Here is a 19574-nt window from a genome sequence, read left to right on the forward strand (position 1 = left end):
CGTCCATCCGAGATTTCCGCCCAGCCCAGAAGATCGCCCAGCTCGTCGTTGCCGCTTCCGTCTACCTACTGCCCAGACCCCTCCTTCCGCGATATTTTCTGGCAGCTCCCCTCCAACAGCCTCAGCAACACCTTCCACATTGTCTCACCTCCGTCTCCCAGGCCGTGGACCTGCCCCAGCAGCACACCCTCTCCAGTGCCTCTCTCCCAGAACAAGGTGTACTTTCTCTTGATGTCCTCTACGTCTACCTATTCCTCTTTCTGTCCTGAAGAGGTGATTAGATACATGGCGTATCTCAGAGAGGTATCCAGATCTATACGCGTGAGAAAGTTTAGTCCGTTCTCCATGATCTCCACGTCTTCGCTGCGTAGCTGCAAGATCTTTCGAATTTCGTTCTCGTTGAATGGTTTGGTAGTAATAAGCAACGTATCCAACAAGTCCAGTGGAATGCCATGTGGCGACTTGTATGTGGTCCCCCTGATACGAGTGATTCCGCGGTTCGACGCCACCACAAGGACTGGGGCGAGGTCCGACTCGAGAGCTCTGTTCATGAAGGAAAAGCAGTCAATATCAAGCATATGCACCTCGTCAATGAAAAGAACGCCCTGCACAATTTTCGCTTTCCCCTTTTCCCTCCCCTCTGCAACCTTGACGTCGATCTGCTCCCTCACCCCCGATTTAATCTCACCAGTGTCACCAGCGAATAATGCTAACAAACCTTACTGCCGTGAATTGATGACATCAATTTAGTGCAGAGAGACGACGTGCACAACCTCTTTCCGTCGCTGCAACTCGCCCGAGCTTTGATATGTTTCCCGTTGCCATATCAATAGTAATGGCATCAAAACTTGTAACTGTCTCCTTCCGCAACGAGTCAATCATCTTGGTACCCAAGTCATACACCCTCTCCATCTCCGTGGTCTTCAACGTAAGCTTGCCACTCTTCGCCATCCGTGCAGCTGACGACCTCGGGAGCGGCATATCAATTTGAATCTCCACAACCTCGCCTTCGATATGCTCTGTTTCCTCCTTAATTCTAACGCCGATGCTCTTCCCCAGGGCCTGCGTGAGGGCCTCGGTCTTGGACATCTTGAGCGAGAAGATCTCGCTGACGGCGATCTTGGTGAAGAGCGTCTCTGAGGCGAGGGCCTGGGCCATACCCATGGCGATGGCGGTCTTCCCCGTGCCGGGCTTGCCGGCGATGGGGACGGCGCGGCCCGCGATCCTGCCCTGCTCGATGATGAGAACGACCACGCTGCGGCCTTGCGCGCCTCCACCTGCCCTACCAACCCCTGCCCGCTCGGGGGCCGCATTGAGGTTCTCGTTCAGCCTCAGGCCGCGGATGTGCGAGTGCTCCCATTTGCTGGTGATCACAAAAGTCAAACTGATGCGTTCCCCAGAGCAAAATAGTACTGTCCCAGCGTTCGAGACGAAGATTCCATCCACACGAGTCATAATATCTCCCTTTCGTAACATCCGATTCGCTTCGCAAATCTCTGCAACCTACTTGACTAAAATCCCAGACTGATCCTTGGCCATTCCAAGAGATCTCCTCAAATGATGGTTTTCCATTCTTTGCCAGCGAAATATGCAAAATGAGAACCCCGCATACTGACCATGACAGGCTATGTGGTCGAGAAAATGCTGCAGTACGCAGTATGAAATGAGGTAGCCCACGGAATCAGCTTGAAAGGGGTCCACGCTTTGAAAAGCAATTCCTGAATAGCCGAACAAAACCCATCGCGTGTCAGTCAGGATGATCATGTACACTTGATGCAATCGATCCATTGCGTTTCAACGGTAACGGTTCGAAAGATTTGGGACACGCACCTACAACCTCACGGTTTCATTTATCACCGGGGCGCGACTGTTTCCTGGATTAAAAGACGGGAACATGTTATTGGCAAACATCCAAAATGGCCCCCAAAGGAAATAGAAAGGCATTAGTAAGAAAGCCAAAACAATAACTCATTGAAAAATCAAGTACTATGGAAACGGATAGACCTACCGCCGTGTCAATATGTACTGCAAGCAGGTCTCCTTGGCCATGCACATAGTTTTGCTTTTCGACACGGCTGATTTGATTCCCGGAGCCTATAACGAGAACTGAATCTTGGAGCTGCGGCAAAGAGCCGGGTTGAAGGAAGGCATGTTTTGTATTATCCATGCCGACTTGATCTTTTAAATCTTCCCAGAAGTCCTCGCTTTCAACCTACAATTGAGCTATATCGCACTCATTGCCGATGGCGACAACCCTTGCCGGGGCCTTTGTGTCACTGTATCGTTTTGTTACTACGACTGAAGTGTAATGGTCGACGGAGCGCGTGTTTGTCAGAATGCGACGTCCATGAATGACAAAGGCCGAAGACGTTGATTGTGGCTGCGGTGTCATGACGAAGGGCAACTAGTAGTTTGGTTCGCAATGAGTACAAAAAAAGGTGAGAGCGCAATCCAAAATGTCAGGACTTGAATCCGGCATATGCGGCTCTAGGATTAGTTAGGACGAGGACGCTTGACCAAGTGGCGGTGCCCTTCTATGGTGGGGGCGGCTAAAGAGAGGGGACAGGAGGTATGGCCAGCATAAAAGCAGCGCTCATGGCGAGCAGTCTTTGGGAGAGAGGAGGTTGCCACAAGGACTGCAAAGACCGGGTTTCGATTGCGATAGAGATGAAAGTGGGAGGCGGAATGGCAAATTGGAGGCAAAACGAGTGAATAGTGTGATAGAGCTGAGAAATACTCGCCCGACTTTCCAGTAAGTCCATCATGCAAGGATTCGATGATGCTTGAGACAAGGAAGCGATGAGGACGGAAGTGGTGCTACGACGGTGCGAGTGAGCACTTGCCATACGGTGGGTGGGAGATCGACCTTTGCCCTCACCCCCGGCGGCGTGTACAGTGCACTCCGAGTAGATGTAGTGACACGTAGTACACATGCCCGCATGTCACAAATTTCCGGTTGTGCATGTTGTTGAAACGGTATCAGCTCCAAACCTCACGTATTGGTAGTCCATGCGTTCTACCTGTATCCCGACCAAGGGCTTTTTCTATCAGCCCGTTGCGCTTGGACGCTCGGATTTTTGATTTTTTTGACCTGAATATTTCTCCCATTTTACTTTCCGTGTTTCTGCTTCTGTCGATAGCCAAGATTCCCAGATCTCTGATTTCGCCACTGCCACCACCACATATCCCTCTCCATCGATCCAAGTTTCCTTCTCTTCGGTACCTATCAGGGAATACACACAGATCTGCTTCTGTTTCTTCCATTTGGAAATCTACACGGATACTGGTTGCTTCTTCTACACTTGCTTATCAGCGGAGAATCTGACGGGGCGATTTGGGGGTTTCCGCACGGTCATAATCAATAACTGAAATGCGCAAGCTAAGGGAAGGGGACTCCATTGAAGTTCTCTGGATTCTTGACGTTACTGTGGAGAGTGGAAGGAGGAAAGGTCAGAAAAACAAAAAGGACGTTTGGTGGAGGGGGAAAGTGAGTGGAGTTGGGAGGCGAAGAGGCGAGTTCGTTGCCCTCGTGCAGTATGATGCAGGCTACGGCATGGGTGAATCTGGTGTGAGCGCACGCTTCATGAAAAACAAATTGCAGCATAAGCAAGATGACGGAACGCTACTGGGTATGCAACAATGGCGGTATTACAAACGAGACTTCTCCGAGTGTGATGATGGAATCTCGAGTTCGGACGATGATTACAGCGCCCTCGAGGCCTCCTGCACGAAGAGGAACTGCTTTACTAGTCTATGTGATCATACCAGAACTGCATCTCGTGTAGCATCTCTGGAACTGAGAGTGGATGAGATTCAAAGGCTTCTGAGTGCTCAAAGCGGCATTTATTCCAGATTACTGCGGTATAAGACCGAAAGTGATGTCATTTCTGACCGGGCTTTTGGATTCCTAAGGCAAAGAATGGCAAATGCTTGCCAGAGAGCTATTCAAGTTTCAAGAATTCGAACTGCAGTCACGGATGTCGTCGCGCAGGAAGGAATACATATTGGTATGTGCTTCACAAGAGCTTTACGGGCAGATACGGACTGCACTCTTGCTGAAATGGAACAAATATGCCGCGTGGTCAGAATGCGGACTCCCACGGCAACATTTTACCCAACCTACGAGGAAACCCAGTCTCCCCGCTCCGACATAGAAACAATAACGATATTGTTTGATTCTCTCGGCTGTCTTGGTAAATGCATCGGTTTCACAAGTGTCTCTGATCTACAGTACTTCATGGTGAGGGGAAGAAAAATGAGGCGCATGGAAGTGTCTGACCAGAGCCCCTTTCGGCTGCTAGGGGGGACTTTGGCTGACAATGATTCAGAAAAATCCATGTTCATTTTTCGAGTTGCGAGAAGTCAAGTTTGCACAGCCACAGACAAAATGTGCGAGCTGCTTTTCCGGGAGAACATGTGTTTCGATCGACGAAACAGAACGTACGCTAACAGACTAGAAAAAAAAGTATGATGCTTTCTGACGCCTTGAAGATCTCCAAGGTTGCCTATCACGGGAACAGGATACCAGAAAATCTGGGAGACCGTGCATTTCATTTGCTGTGGCATCGGACATCCGCGGGAAAAACAAAACAGCTTTCTAAGACGTTGACATATCCTGATGAGGCACTGGGCTGTTTAGAGATGAGCTGGCCTTCATTAGTGGTACGGGGTAAGCATATCATAGAGAAATTTCAAAGAACAGTAACCCAGAACATGGTGAAGAGAACCATAGAATGAAAAGGATTGAAGTTATGCCAATGCAAAAACGTCAATGGCCAGCCAGGCACGTCGCAAACGCTCACCTCATCTGTTTGTGTCGAATCTGACTGCCCTCCGCCATCCTGCTCTCATCAATCCAAACACACATCTTTTCCTCACCCACAAATGTCTACCCTCAGGCCCCGCGGCACCCCTTCACATCCAAACAACACCCCCAACCGCCCCTCCGTAAGAACGAAAGGCGCCTTTGATGGCAACCAAAAACATGAATGGCATGGTCACATTACTTTACTTACTTATCAACGTACACAAATGGCTAACTCTCTCGATAGCGGACTGGCCGTTTCCCACAATTCTATCGGCTGTGAGATATGCATAATTTACCCCATTCGTGGAGGGTATCCTTGCCGCTTTGTAAGATAATAGAACCTTTCGCCTGAAAGAAGTCCAGCTGCGTGCGTTATCACGCCGACATTTTCACTGATGTGACAGTGGGTCTCTGGTGAAGACATAGAACACGCATGTATCAGCCCAACCCTTCTCACATTTCCAGTCAGTCTTAGTAAGGTTAATGGTGTACCGGGGGGAACGTGTAAGGTTCTATCCTCATGTAATGTGCATTTTCACACAAAAACGAATGGAGAACTCTCGATACAATATTCTCCAGCACCAGACTGGTGGTCCTTCCAAGATACAAATGCCTCGACAGCAAAAAAAACAAGTATGTAATTGTCCGGACTGCCCTCCATTTCAAGAAGACTCGGCTGCTCCTCGAGTAGGTCTCCTGTCATGTCATGACGCACAAGCGATTGAATGGCGTTTCCTACACGAATACAATCGTGAGGATATGAATGCCCGGATGTGCTCGACCTAAATATGTTTTGTTTAAACCGGCGCGCCTTCTTGAAGAATGTTACTTTGCGCTCGCCATCGAAGTGGAGAATAACTGACTGATTGAGCAACTTCATCATACCTGTATGCGACGTCGATGTCTTTTCTGTACCGTTCAGAACCCACTTAGAATGTGACCCATCACCACGCGGACCGCGCGATGTTTTTCCTACCAGCTTACGCAACAACGGCTTGATTAGTAAGTCCTCTGTCAGCTGGCTTTCGAATGAGGTAGTGTCTAGATGTTCCGATGGAGTACTTTTCTGACCGGTCAAGAATGTATAGAAGTCGTTTTTATGTTCCTGTGACAAGGGGTTCTCCACTATCTTTTCTGTTAGTGCCGCAAGACGGTCTTGCCAGTCGTCAGAAAGTGCATGCTGTACTGCTTGTAAATGGGGATTTCTTCTGTTAGAACGGGAAATGCCTCGCTTTAATGGCTGATAGGCAAACTCAAAGAGGAGTTCACCAAAATGGCGGACATGACCCATCGCCGCGACTGAGTGAGTATACAACTCGATTAGCCTGTGCAAGTTTGGTTTGTCTATGTTCTTCTTTGCTAGTTCAGACTGACCACAAAGCTTATCGCACAAGGAAACGTACTGACGAGACATGTCCTGTAGCTCAACGGTACTCGCCCGACCACGATCCGAGTTGAACAGCCTCACCGCCTCTTTCCCGTCGATACGAAGGCTTGGCTACCAATACGTTTTTGTTACTAGGGCTGAATAAAGTTGTAGGCATTTTACAGAATGTAGAAGCGCACTTGATTGTTCATCATTCCGCCCTGCTCCACAATCCATGTTTTCACCGCAAAAGTCCTGAAAAACTTTGTCGGCAAGGACAAGTGTGCAGAACACGCCGCTAATCGACGTGGAAAAGAGCTTCTTACCCTTGAAATCAAAGAAGTTGTTTTGAATCACAAGATTGTTTGCTCGGAGCGCCTCGCAAACCCGTGATTCAACGTGTCGAACAGCTTCTTCATCATGAAGTAGCATGAAGCAAGTTGTTACAATATTGATAGCGTTACCAGACAGCAAATGGTCAGGTGCCACCAAAACGGAACGGTAAGGGTCGAACATGGTATTAAAGATTGGATGGCCGCAACTTGCGATCGGAATTTTACCGCTGGACTGTGCACGCGTCAGTTTCTGATATAGCAACAGCAAAGGACTACCAGAAACCTTGCGGGATGATTCTTGCTCCATACCAAGGTGATGTAATAGCGAAGAAAATTCCCTCTCATTTATGTTCGCCCCACGAATGGCATCAGTTCGTGGACCTGAACGAAAGCTGCAAGAATCTGCCCTGTGCTCTTCGGTGGTAAAGCCATGACGAGACTGTGCTGGATCAAGTTTCTGAACTCTAAAAGAACAAAGATGACAGGCTGCATCAGCATTGTGGCCGAGCAAGTCTGAAACATGGGCAATTTCGAGAAAATCAGCAACATATGCCACGACTCGGATGAAAACGGTGATTGCAAGTCCAGCTCCATCAACAGTTTTAATACCGTCGGTTGCTGCAGTCTCGAGATATTCTGATATGATGCGCAAAACTTCACTGGATTCTACTCCGGGGGGAGTGAGTCCGAGCAACCTGACCGACTTGCGGCCAGTGCGATGCCTTGGTAGTAAGTTGAGGGGAAGCATGTATATTCCTCCTGCAGAACCTTGTTTCTCCTTGTATTGAGAGAACCCGTCCGAGTACAGTAGTATTCTGTACACAAAGAAACGACTACCATCCAGCAGCGTACCAGTAGACTTGTCACATGGGCATTGAAATTCATCGACATAACTTCTAACTCCTATTGTGCCTATATCAAGTACGTCTTCATGCGATGAGTTACAATATGGGCCACTCTGTTGCTTTGCATTTAATACAACGTCAGATACCATCTGTTTGAATGCTCTGCACCACTGGAATTTACGTCCTTCTCTGTCGCTGTTGGTAGTTGGAATCCAAACAATTTCAATCGGCCATGTTGTTCCAGTATTGCTGCAAAGTCTGTGTGCAAGAAAGCACACGTGATCTCATATGGACAAATACAGCTGAGTGCAAAGATCGCCCTCCTTCATGAATTCCTCACCTCCAGGGCCCCAGAAGTGGCCAATGTCCGAATCGGCGTTCAGTCTGAACTTGGAGCTCACCAGTACAGTTTTCCCTATGTTAGCATGCAGAAGGTAGTGGGATCTTTCTCCCCTTGTGAAAGAGAGTCCGCTGACGGAATGATAAGAATATCTGCCGCTGTCTGTAGACCCGTCTCGTTGCCCGGGCGTACTTGACATTGCAATGTTCACAGATGTTCCAACCTTGTAAAAAGAGGAACGGGAAAAGTCTCCGTGTTGTTTCGAGAATGCACTAGAGTTGGGCTGACACAGGACTGAATTCCTTCTTGAAACCATCGGAATTCTGTTAGCCGTCGTGAAAACCGGATCGAGAACACCACCTTTGGCTTCAGCCAAGCATGCCTGTTCCAAGAGCATCCACGTGGGTCTGAATGATACATCCCGCCGCGCTCAAGAGCTTGGTAGAATAACTTCGGCCTCAGCTACAGCCGAAGTTGGATGAGGATCCACCGATAAAACGGAACGCGATACTGGGGAAGTCGATTGCCTGGCACCGGCTTTTTTCAAGTCGACGGGAAATAAACATCTCCTAGAAACAAGAAAGCTTTTCTCGCGCAAGTAAGGCAAAAGAGTGCGCTGGATCGATGAGTATGAAGGCAAAGGCTTTTCGTGGGGCGCATATCTTCCAAGTAACCAGTTAACTGTGTCCCGGAAGTATTCGAATTGATCAATCGTGAACCTGTTCGTACCACTGACGGCTAACAATGACAACAATTGCTGCCACGTTGATGCGCATCTCCGGTCCAAAGGTATGTCCTCATAAGGAGCGCTCACATCTGAAGTAGGGGAAGGAGGCAATGCGCCATCGATAAAAGCATCTTCACTTGTATTAGAGATGGATGCCAAATGCTCGTCCCTTTCCTTATCCTGAGTGGTGCCCTCTGTTTCAACAAGTGGATTTTCCGTTAACGCATTGGGATCGTCTTGATCTGAATCGAAGGAGAGCCTTCTTTTCACTAAATCGTCAAAAGATTGAGTTTCAGCTCCAGATTTGTTCTTTTCAATAGAATGTAGGAAACCGGCTGGACTTGCAACTTTGTTTGGATCTGTGTAGCGCGGCTTTCTTTCAATCCAGCTAAACCGCTCCTTAGCTCGCTTAACGTCCCTCCTTGGCCGAGGTCTTTTTCGTTGTGATGACTTGTTACCCGAATGACTCTGCATATCAACGAATATGTGCACAACAGTGTCTGGAAGAGGGAGAAAGTGGAAACGGGAGAGGTGCAAGAGGAAGAAAGTCGGAACGGACGACGATAAAAAACATATGCCATTGTAGGGTGGGATGGTATGGTAGCCCCATAAGAACGGGACGACATACCGACAGATACGAAGACTTTTTCGCGGGAAATGGAAGCGAAATTTGAATCTGAGAAGTCTACAGCAATGTTTAGCATTAAAAAGTGGGCTCCATGGCTCTTGTCGCGCGCTGCAAGTGGGGAGGAATGGTGTAAAGTACTTTAAGGTCCATGTTTACCGCTCTTCCGCCTCCGCTTCTTCTCCATCCCCGACACAAACGTCGCCCTGCCCGTCAATCATCACGCTGCTCGCGTTCATCAAGAGCCCCTCCAGTTTCATATTGGTCTAAATCATTACTTCATGATCAAGAGCAAAGCAGTCCAGAGCATTGATTTTCAAAATGACGGGTAAGGGTGGAGGTGGCCGCACAAACAAGGCAAGGCAGAAGCGTTCTACCGTTTTCGGCCCAAGCTACCAGAGAAGAGTGAGAAGAAAGGTAACGGGGAGCGATGCACTGTCGATATTTCCCAGAAGTGACTCACCTCCCATCCATGGGGGTCATGCGGAGAGACGGAAACGTCTAACTCCCATGGAGCTTCAAAATGTCCCTAATGCATCTGATATGGAAACACAGCCCCCATGACAAGAGAAGGTGAGGAACCACGGCCAAGACTAGAGCAGGATCCCGAAATTTTTCTTCCTAATCCGCGAACTCCCGTGCACTCGAACCGAGACAACCTTCCCATTCGAGATGGAGGTGTCCTTGGCAATTCAACAGCTCCGACCGGTGATTTTCAAGCTATACATAGGAATGGCAGGGAACTCCCGCAAATGAGTGAACGAGAGAACGAAACCCCTGGTGGGCATTCGAATCGCAATGCAGTGCTTGACCGTCGAAGGGTTCTTGGAACGTCCGAAATCGCTCAACTTAAATCCGACCCGTCTTTTAGGATATTTTTGGAGAACCTTCAGAGAACTCTTTTAACCAAGTTCAATACAGTCGAAAGTGCGATCAAAAATCTACGACAAGAAGTTTATTCTGTCAAAATCTCGTTACAGATGGCATGTTAGGAATGAAGGCAGGTTCAAGTTCTGGTTTGCGGAAGAAATCGAAGAGAAGCTCCAACTTCACCTCCAAATGGGCTTTCAAAGACCTCGTGGAACAGGAGAATGCTTCCTTGGGAGCGCAAGTAGAGTTCGTGTTTCGCTCTTCTCTGCTGTCAGAAACTCTTACAGGTTGCGTATGTCACTTCATGGAGTATACTTGGTCCCTTGGCATTAAACTAGCTCACACACCCCTGGCTATGGCTGCGTTCTTGTACGGCCACAACAAAACAGCAACGAAGAAGGCGTTTGCATGCGGATTGGCGCTAGTGAATTGTGATTTCAAGTTCAGGTACGTAAAGAAGCTGTTCGAGAGTGCTAGAAGGCGCAGGATTGACGTTTCATACAGCGGGAGAAACGATGACAGAGACAGTGTTAGTCATGAACACCGCCATCCTCAGCGTGAAATGCCTCACTGGCTAGAGACTGGATATGTCGGAAAAGATATACTGAAGATAACAAGAAAACTGGTAGAAACGAAGGAGAAGCCCCCCAAACCCATTGTGGAAACCGTGAAGGGACGAGAGGCCATCTACATCGCTCAAAGTGTGTACGCAATGGTGACCGACTTTTTTAGGGAGTCCCGAGTTGCAGCCAAGAAGCGTTTTTTGAAGATCTTGGGTTCATGGTGATTCCGTGGGAGTCGCGACGAGGCCTACCGGAAGGCTTTCAGCCCCCGAAGTTATCGTTTAAGTATCCAGATCACTATTTCAACATCGGGGATCAAATTACATCTGCAGTTACGTCTGACATTCCAAACGCGGTGACATTAAACAAATGCCTTTTGCGGGAAATGAGTGATTCTCGGTTGGAATTACATGTTCTACTGGAGTACGATGTTCTTGTGGGTGAGGGTTTACTAAAAAATGGCGGACAGAGGAGAGGCTTTCAGCCAGCGCAACGCAAACGTATGCACCGCACAATTAACCTTGCTGTAGTATCTCTAAATTTCTTTCTAGCGTACACCCAAGGCAAAGACGTGACTGATTTCCTTTGCAGTCATTCAGGCTCTCTACGGACAGTTTTCCGAACTGCATTGCTATTTCGTTTGTTTGTCAACGATGTTGTCAACGGCAGGAGTCATTTGGCTTTGCCGTCTACCTTGCGTACCATGGAGGATGATGAAGGGGTACAGGAACAAAATATCAGTGGCGGTGGTACATTGTTGTTTCCGGGCGAAGCAGAGGAAGATGAAGCAGACCAGCCACAGCATAGTAACCATGATGAATACGAGGAAAGCGAAGAAAACGGTAGCAACATGGCTCGTGTGCGGATTTTAAACTTCCTGCCAGGTCTTTCGAAACAGAAAAATGTATTGGATGCACAAATCCTAAGGATATCTCCGGCAGCATTCGACAAACTGTGCACAATTTTTCCAACAGGTACCTCAGAACGAGAGAATGCGAGAGAGGCGGGTAAAAGTGTGGATAATATGCAACAGGTTCAGGATCAATTGTGGGAAGATGACTCCAATGATGATGATGAGTTTAATTTCGAGCACCTTCTTCAGGGTAGCAGCAGAAACAGGAATGAGGGGTGATTTGCCTCATGTTACAGTATATCCATGACTACTTATTTCACGCGATACTTGACGTTTTGAGTCGTGGGAGAGTGTACTCTTGCAAAGGCTTACCCTGTCCGAGAAGAACTCACAATGTGGGATCATAATGCTCAAATGTGAGTTCTAGGAATTAATCTGATAGAGAAGTTTGGAGGTGGCAATGAGTTCTTCCAATGAATAATAAAGGTATCAATTTTCACGGATATCAGATACAACACTGAATACATCAAACCTTTCCCCGACATGTCTGAGGTTTCAGAGGTAGAGTAGGCAGATACAGGGTAGATATTATGTTAGGAAAGGGAGAGAGAGAAGTTACTGTGAGTTGGGGGTGGGTGAGGTGGATGTGATCTGGCCGGATTTGATCACGATTGAGAGGGCCGAACACTTTAGTGATGGCAGGGTACATGTGGGATGGGGTGGTTATATAGAATTGGTGACAGTAACTGTAGCGGTACCGTGGAGGATAGAAGACTTCACCTGATCATTGGGGAGGTCGCGCTGGGGCAAGGGGAGGACGTTTCTTTGTATCGGAGGAAGCTCACGGCGTACGGAGAGGCTGTGGCCCGCCGTGTTATTGCAATGAGGACGAATTTTGATGTCGTCAAGAGGCTACTTAATGGCTTGATGGGCGTGTCTTTGCGATGGGCAAAGGACTTTCCGCGCGACTTTGTCTGTGCGATGAATGCGTGGCTTGGTATTTTTGACGCGATTCAGGATGCTGAGGTTCATTCGAACGACCTTTTGAATTCAGTCTACACGAGTGTGGCTGATTTGTGCGCAAAGCGATGCATGTTTTCTACGAATGGGCCAGTTCTGCAGGCTTTGGACGGAGCTGAAGAAGAGTTTACGTGGCCGCAACAGGCCAGACCCCGTGACATGCAGACGCTGCGGAATATATATCGATGGGATGAGGAGGCTTCTGCCATGGCGGATGTCGCGAGAGATCCTACGACGATGTCTGCGGTGCTTCTGGCTTCCTCAAAACGCACAAACGCAGAACCCGACGAAGACGACGAGGACGACCTCGAAATTCCCTGCAGCAGAGCAGAGTACACGAGAAAGTGTATCGAGACATTGGTTACATGTGCTAACATGCACCCGGAGAAATTCAGTAGTCAGGTTTATGAGATGGTTTGCAACGCCTTGCAAACGTTGGGTCACAAGTTTGTCCAAAGCAAGATATACACCCCCTTTGAAGTACAAGATCTTTGCACAGTCACAAACATCGCGTACAGTATAATCCCATTGTTCTCCAATAACTCACAGCAACTGCAACCGCTTCTCCAAATGGTCCCTGAATTGCTGAAAGCTTCTGTAGAGAAGCTAGAAGCCAAACTCACATCACTGTTTCTTCAAACCACTGCATCTCTAACGAAAACGCTAACTATAGCCCCACCTGCAGTTGTTCAACAAAGTGGTGCCTTTCTGATTCCACTTGCAAAAGGAATTCTTTCGTCCACTGAGTGCCCGGACATGCTCATCTGTTCGGCACTACTTCTAACTCTTTCACTTGACTGTCACGCTCGCAAAATTTTGTATCACAGCAGCCCCCCTATCGACGCCGGCATGATTCCCACCACTTCATCCTACACCGTTGCGGCACTAGGCTCAGCAGCAATGGCTCGATGGGCACTTGTTCCTGGACGTGACCCGAACACAAATCTTCCGCTGAAATGGAGTCCACAGGAATGGAGTATCCGTGAATCCGGCTTGCAGCGACTTTGCGTAACAGTCTTTCGAGACTTTGAGAAGGCATCGTCGGCGGTGAGTGCATCGAACCTAAACCAATGGGAAATTATGCTTGCCATCGCTCGGGGAGGGGGATTATTCAAGACGATGGCCTTGAGTATGGATGGTGTTTATGGAAATGCGAAAGATGCATTTCGGAGATCTGTTGGGAAAGACACAACGCGGTACTGTGTGAGCGCGCTGGTTGGCCTGAAGACCCAGATCTCGAACGCTCAGAGCGGACTTGACGATGACACCCGAAGTCTAGCTTGTGGTGTTATGGGTGGGATGTTGGGAGCAATTGAAAGTATTCTTGTAGCGTGTTCCCGTCAAATTGCGACAGATGCGCCTGACCTCACTGCCAATACGATCGGAGAAATTGTTGAATTTGCATCAGCGCAGAGGTCTACCCGACTTGCACACGCAGCGCCGCGACTCATACGTGAACAACTTTCTATCGGGTCTGGTCTCTCTCCGGAACCAGGGATCCAATTAGCAAAAAGAACTTTGGAACAAGGAGGAGAGCAGAACAGTCATCCTCATCCGCCAGCATAACAGCCAATCAACCTTTACAGCGGTTGTACATATTTGCTCTGCCAGGAGTAATGAAGGGACTTGAAAGCGTAGACCTCACCATATGTCGGACTGCCTTGCTCGGGCTGCAAAGTTTAGACAGCTCAAGAAAGTTGTATTCACGGAGTGCAGCATTTCGCGAAAACGGGGCACCCAAAGCAGTAGTAACGGGATGTATGCGAGTCATGGGAGCTGGAGGTGACGCGCGAAGAGAGAGTCTGACAGAGGAAGCTGTTGAAGTAATATGGGCAGTGGTGAAATTTGATATGGAGGGATTCTTTTCGCACATGCTTCCTGCCCCTTCCTTCCCGGTCGTTATGCGCTGTGTGCGAGGGGACGTAGGAGATGCGTAGATTGAGGTTCCGGCGAGTGGAGCTGCGCTCAGTGGAGCTGCGCTCGCCATAGCACGCGCAAAGAAATTTGCCGAAGGGCGGATAAGCGAGAGCAACCCGATCCGAGAGCAGTGTCCTTGCAGGGACGCCAGATGCTCCGAAACCATAGCCGGGCTGGAAGTCACAATTTCTGTAATAAAGTATGCCGCGTACGCCAATGCCCTCAGTCGCACCGACGGACGGGTGCTGAAGATTGGGAGAAAATATCGACATTGGGCAGGCAGTGCAGCAGTCCCCCTCAGCACCCCGCTCGCCCAGTGTCAATCCACCGCCACACGTGAAAATTAACGAGAAAAAAAGGGCACGAAATGTGCAACTCACGTGCGCAAAGTGCGCACGCAGCCCGTGTACTGTACGACACGAGGGTACTGTAACTTTACAGCACATACGTACATCTTGTCGCCCCGCCACCGCCGCCCCTCGCCGCCTCCCGAAAATTTAGGCCAAAAAAGGAGGGTGGCTACAGCTCACCGGGGGACATGTGCATTGCTGGACAGGCGAGGCTGGCTTGATTCCCCACACCGACGCCGCCGTCCGGTGTTAAAATTGGACAAATTTAATGAGGGTGGGATTTCACATGAGACCGCACGTTGCGCACGGGCGGGCCTGTGCCGCACGCGTAACACGCTCCCACACACCCGAACTAGCGCCCGAAGTTGATAACATCTACCACGAGGGAGTCCTTTACAATGTCTACAATGTCCTCACATTTAAGAACAAGCGCTTTTATGACATCGCGTACGAGTCTGCCGAGCGGTAGTACTTGGTCGACTTTTCCGTCCGCAAGTGACGTTTTGTCAGCGCAAAGAGCGATGCGATTGAGGAAGATCCCCCGTTAAGGAAGCATCGGGTGCTTCCACCCGGGCACGTTGGTGAAGAGGGCTGCAATGGAAAGTGGGGCACGTTGCGGAAGAGGGCTGTAGGGCTGTAGTAGGAGGGGCGGGATCTGAAGACTACGGGTCGGTGGCATGGATCTTCACTAAGGGGAGCTGTGGGGAATTATGCGTTTGCAGCTCTACGTGTACACGTTTAAGTGTCGAGTATCACGTTCAAGTGTCGGGTGTCGGGTATAAAAGGGCTGGAAATTTACTACTGGCGACCGCCAGTAAGGTCGGTAGTCGCCGCATGCAAAGGCGGGGCGACGGAGAAAAGGGCTTCGCAGGGGTGATGTGCTTCGTTACCACTCCCCTGCTGCCCTTTTCTTTTGGTCGCGAGTTCAATTCCTCGCCCAGCCCCCCCACCCTTGGAAGCCCCTCGTAGCTAGTAAGTTCCGCGGCGCAGCGCAGGCGCAAGAAGAGTGTAGAGTCGCTTTTTAAAAGGCGAAAGCCAAGGTACATCGAAGACTGTAGGGATAAGCACATACACGACGTGTCCGTTCCGTGTAATATACGAGGGACTGGAGCTGCTTCGGAAGTTATGACTATTAAAGTGGCGCAGACGCGGAATGTGGAGGAGGCGGCGCTGGGCTTTGATATTATCGAGTGCGTAGAGTTGAGGGAGCTAGTTTGAGAAGTGGACTGGAAAGAAGAGGTGTTGGAAAGGGTGGTGCGGTGGAAAGGGCGGAAGAATATTGGGATAGTTATGCCGCGCGAGCAGACGGCGACGATGAAGCGACGCCTGGGCTAGCTAGAGAGAGATGAGGGAGATAGAGAGGGTTTTCATTAAAGGAGGCGGGGAGGACTTTGTTGGTTAGTGTGGGCAGTTGGAATGGGGTGAAGAGAGATGGAGGTGGGAATGCGTCATAGAACGGGCGGGAGCATCTCCCAAGGAGACGCGTTTTCACGCGTGCCGTGCCACGTGCGCTCTTCTGCGCCAAAAACGGGCCCTGTCCCTCCCCACGCGCACGCGCTGGATCCTGCGCGCCGTCTACGGCACTGTAAGTTTACCCCTTTTGCATCCATCCAGTTGCACCCACCCCTCCCCTCTTTTTCTCCTCTACGCGTTACGGACCCCCTTCCTTTGCCTTCCCCCGCCCCCCAAACCCAGACGCCTACCGAAAACCATACCACCTCCCCTTTGTTTTCTGTCCCCCCTTACCCCCAAACCCTCCCGATGTCCACCGCCGCCTCCAAGCGCGGCCGCCGCCCCGTCTACACCATGCACGACCCCGCCGCAGCCGCCGCCCCTGCCGATCTCACCGCCCCCTCTAACTCCCGTCGCGGCCGGCACATCACGCCGCAGCCACCCATGGCCGTCGCCCCGGCCGACGGCCCCGCCTACGAAGCGCCCACGGCCACACGCGTCACGCGCACGGGCATGGTCGGGCTCATCGCCGCGGCGGCCGTCATCTCGGCATCTCAGCGGCACCTGCCGCGCCCGCCGTCGACGCTCGAGCCGTTGCCACCGCACCAGAGACTGCCCTATAACTATGAAGTGTGCGGCACATGCTGCACATCTGAGATCGGATCTTGTCTTGAGCACAACATTTGGCACTTTGAATTCAACGTAATGTATAGAGGCTTTACCCTTCCAACCAATTTCCATTAACTCGAAATTAGTACAGGAGAACACAATATATTAGTCTGTTCTTTTCGGTAGGGGTGGCTGTTCACAGCAGCGTTCTGACGACGTTGCGCAGCAACGTTTATACTAATCCAGAGTAGCGTTCTGACCACGTGGCGCAGCAACGTTTATGAAGCTCATCAGAAATTATAATGTTAATCAGTGGTATGCAAAAGTAAAGCACGAAAACAAGGTTGGAAATTGATACGAATGTTATGTTGAATCAGAATATAAATATTTGGGGTCAAAAATAATGTACAAATACGATGGTGGGGACCACTGATTTTCAGTGATCCTGTGTAATCTGACCACGTAGTGTGTCGCTCTTGTATTCTTTGAGTTTGTATACAATGACCCGGGACTTTTCACGATCGACGACCACGTACTCTGGAACCCCAGCGCGTGCGTACTCCCCTACTTTGGTCGTCAAATCTTCGACACGATTGGTACTCGTCACCTCAACGACCAAGAAAGGGGGTCTGCCTGGTGAAAAGTCGACTTTCTTCGAGGTTGGAGACATGTTTGCTTGTTCCTCAGGCGTAACATGGGGTCCAACAGCAATGTCGGCAATGAGGATAGAATCCCTAGGCCGACGTGATGACGAGGCAGATAGCTGAGAAGCAGCGCCGGATTTTTCCCTGATTCCCACTTTCGCTTCCGCATAAGCCGTCACCCACTCAGGAGATGGGCGTTCGGTGTTGGCCACAGCAATAACGGCATGGAGCACGTCTTGAATGCTCCTGTGATGTACATCGGCCATGTCTTCGGATCGATGGTATAGGATTCCGTCAATAAGTTCGTAACAATCGCCGGGCCGGTGTGGTAAGCTGAGATAGTCAGCAAACGTGCTCGGCGTAAGGTGTAAATGGCCGAATGGGGTGGAGGAAGCGTGCAAAGGCGACGGCAATAGTGACGGGGATGAAGGCGGAGAGATAGGTGGAGGCAGAGATAATGGCGAAGCCGGCGAAGAAGAATGGGACGGGTGTGCGGAGACAGAGCCAGGGTTGGAGTGGAGAGGACCACTATTGAGTCGGGAAGTGCCTGAAGATGTGAGGGGAGGGGAGTTGATGTCCACATCGCGAAAGGGGGGTGGCGCCGGGCTCAGAACGTTTGTACAAGCAGCACTGTTTGAGCTAAACAGATCGGCTAATAGGAGACATTATGCACGCCCCTGGCAGTTGTTTGTCTGGAGACTTTTCAGATTCAAATACAGTTAATTTGCCTGGAAAGGTTTCACATTGATTCGCTCCTCGTCTGCCCAACTGTGTGTGTACTCGGGGCATGTTAAGACAGGGTGTGTCAAGAGTCTTGGCAAGACTCTTGACACACCCTGTCTTAACAGGTTTCTAAAGGTTTACTAGGAAGATACTCTTGCTGGGCCTTGCACGTGTTCGGGTGTGTGTGAACATCCGTACACGTTGCAAACTTACAGTGTATCCAGGCGAAGTAGGGCGGGGTTTTCTCTGGGCAGAACGGACCGGTATAGGTTACAGGGGGGGTCGCTCAATAGTGCCTACGTTAGTAGTGCTTCCCTCTATATAGTGCTATGGCTCGCCCTCTGGCACAGGTTATCATAAGCTCACACGTGTATCATCCCGCATGGTTCAGTACGCAGTACAGCTGTCCATGCTGTCTTAAAGAAGACCGTGACCAAAGGATGTTGTGTTATGCAGGCTTTGTTGTGCTTGTGTTAGCAGTGTGCTTTGTCCCCAATATATGTATTTGAGCCTCCTTTGTATCCCTCTGCTCCTTTTTTGTGACGGCTATTTTTTGCCCCAGTCGGGTTATTTTCCTCCTGCTTCGGTCTTGTTGAGCGCCACGTCCCGAGAGTAGGTTCGTTGAACGCAGAATTGTGTTGTCGTTAAGAAGATATACGTTTTGTCTCCAGGAGACCCTTACTTTTCAGTAGTGTCTTCCCGAAAAGTGTGGGGTGGTCCTATTTTTTGATCGGGGCATAAACTTCACAAAATGCACACAAACGTCTCAAAATTCTCACAAGTTTTGTGAATCTCGCTTTGTTTTTGTGAATCTCACTATATTTTTGTGACGTCAACATGTCGAAGTGCTCTTTTGTTGACTGTTTTGCGATTCCCACACAAATTGTTTTGTGACTCTCACACCATTGTCTCACAATCATCTCCAACATCAACAAACCATCACAAACCCATCTAAAAAGCATAGCTGATAGCCTTGTTCTACAGACATTTTACGGCTTTCACTCTCGGGCTTGTGAAGCCTGCCTTATTCGTCGAGGAGTGCGTCGCTCAGAGTCAAACTCCCTCTCATGGACAGGAGAGGGCCCATGTAGCTTCAGTGAAGGGCGAGAATGCCAGACCGTCCGGTAGCTGCAGCAGGTAGCTTGCCTACATGTAGAACACCACTGCACTTGGCGCGAGCCCTTTTCTAAGTGTCTTGGGTCGCCCGTCTTTTGTCCCTCTTTTGACCCAACTACATAGTACGCAGTAGGTTTGGGTCCCACTGACCTTCCCGTGCAGTAAACTCCGGTTCAACCTACGCAGTTGCGAACACGAAGGGAAGGGGAAGTGTCTCTGGAAATTAGCCGCAGAGGGCTGGAAAAGGAGATATTTTTTGTGTGACGTTGTTCAGTTTGTTTGCCTTTGAGATGGAGAGCCTTTTATATGTGATCTTCGTGATGCCCTCACACAACTCACACAAAGCCATCACAAAATGCACACTGCCATCACAAAATGCACACTGTCATTGTGAGAGTTTCTATTTCAAGGT

General features: G+C 49.7%; 2 protein-coding genes across 2 annotated transcripts; both read right to left on the reverse strand.

The window, feature by feature from the left end:
* Positions 1-248: 248 nt before the first annotated feature.
* Positions 249-578, reverse strand: CHC_T00001200001 (hypothetical protein). The gene has a single exon (XM_005718556.1). The coding sequence runs from the start codon at positions 576-578 to the stop codon at positions 249-251; it is 330 nt and encodes a 109-aa protein (XP_005718613.1).
* A 163-nt stretch (positions 579-741) lies between these two features.
* On the reverse strand, positions 742-1164 carry CHC_T00001201001 (hypothetical protein). Its single transcript, XM_005718557.1, has one exon. It carries the CDS (start codon positions 1162-1164, stop codon positions 742-744), a length of 423 nt encoding a protein of 140 aa, XP_005718614.1.
* Positions 1165-19574: the final 18410 nt, after the last annotated feature.

The sequence above is a fragment of the Chondrus crispus genome, genomic scaffold, assembly GCF_000350225.1.
Source record: "Chondrus crispus Stackhouse genomic scaffold, scaffold_413, whole genome shotgun sequence".
In the NCBI taxonomy this organism is placed as follows: domain Eukaryota; phylum Rhodophyta; class Florideophyceae; order Gigartinales; family Gigartinaceae; genus Chondrus; species Chondrus crispus.